The following is a 232-nucleotide window of genomic DNA, read 5'->3' as shown; positions in this document are numbered from 1 at the left end:
TATATATATATTTTTTTTTGAGAGAGAGAGAGAGACATTACTAAATCATAAAATATACAGTCGTTATCAACATTTACAAAATATTTAATACTACCCTCTTATACAGGAATGGGACTTCAGTTGAGATATCGACTGCTGTGCATGACGAGTGCAGTAAACTGTTGAAATTATCCCTCAACTCAACCAGCAGTCTTGCACATGTTCTGAGGTAAGACGATGATTCTTACTTTTC

General features: G+C 34.1%; 1 protein-coding gene across 2 annotated transcripts in view; it reads left to right on the top strand.

Moving 5' to 3' along the window:
- The window catches only part of LOC119589277 (myosin heavy chain, striated muscle-like), a gene marked incomplete in the record, with an annotated part of 11,977 nt that overhangs the window by 4,166 nt on the left and 7,579 nt on the right, over positions 1-232 (top strand). For both annotated transcript variants that reach the window (XM_037937895.1, XM_037937894.1), the window contains 1 exon segment: positions 107-208. In XM_037937895.1, coding sequence (XP_037793823.1) covers positions 107-208 — 102 coding nt within the window.

Source organism: Penaeus monodon, chromosome 25 (genome assembly GCF_015228065.2).
Source record: "Penaeus monodon isolate SGIC_2016 chromosome 25, NSTDA_Pmon_1, whole genome shotgun sequence".
Classification (NCBI taxonomy): Eukaryota; Metazoa; Arthropoda; class Malacostraca; order Decapoda; family Penaeidae; genus Penaeus; species Penaeus monodon.
The sequence above is the reverse complement of the archived record's forward strand: the minus strand, read 5'-3'. Positions and strand labels throughout refer to the sequence as shown.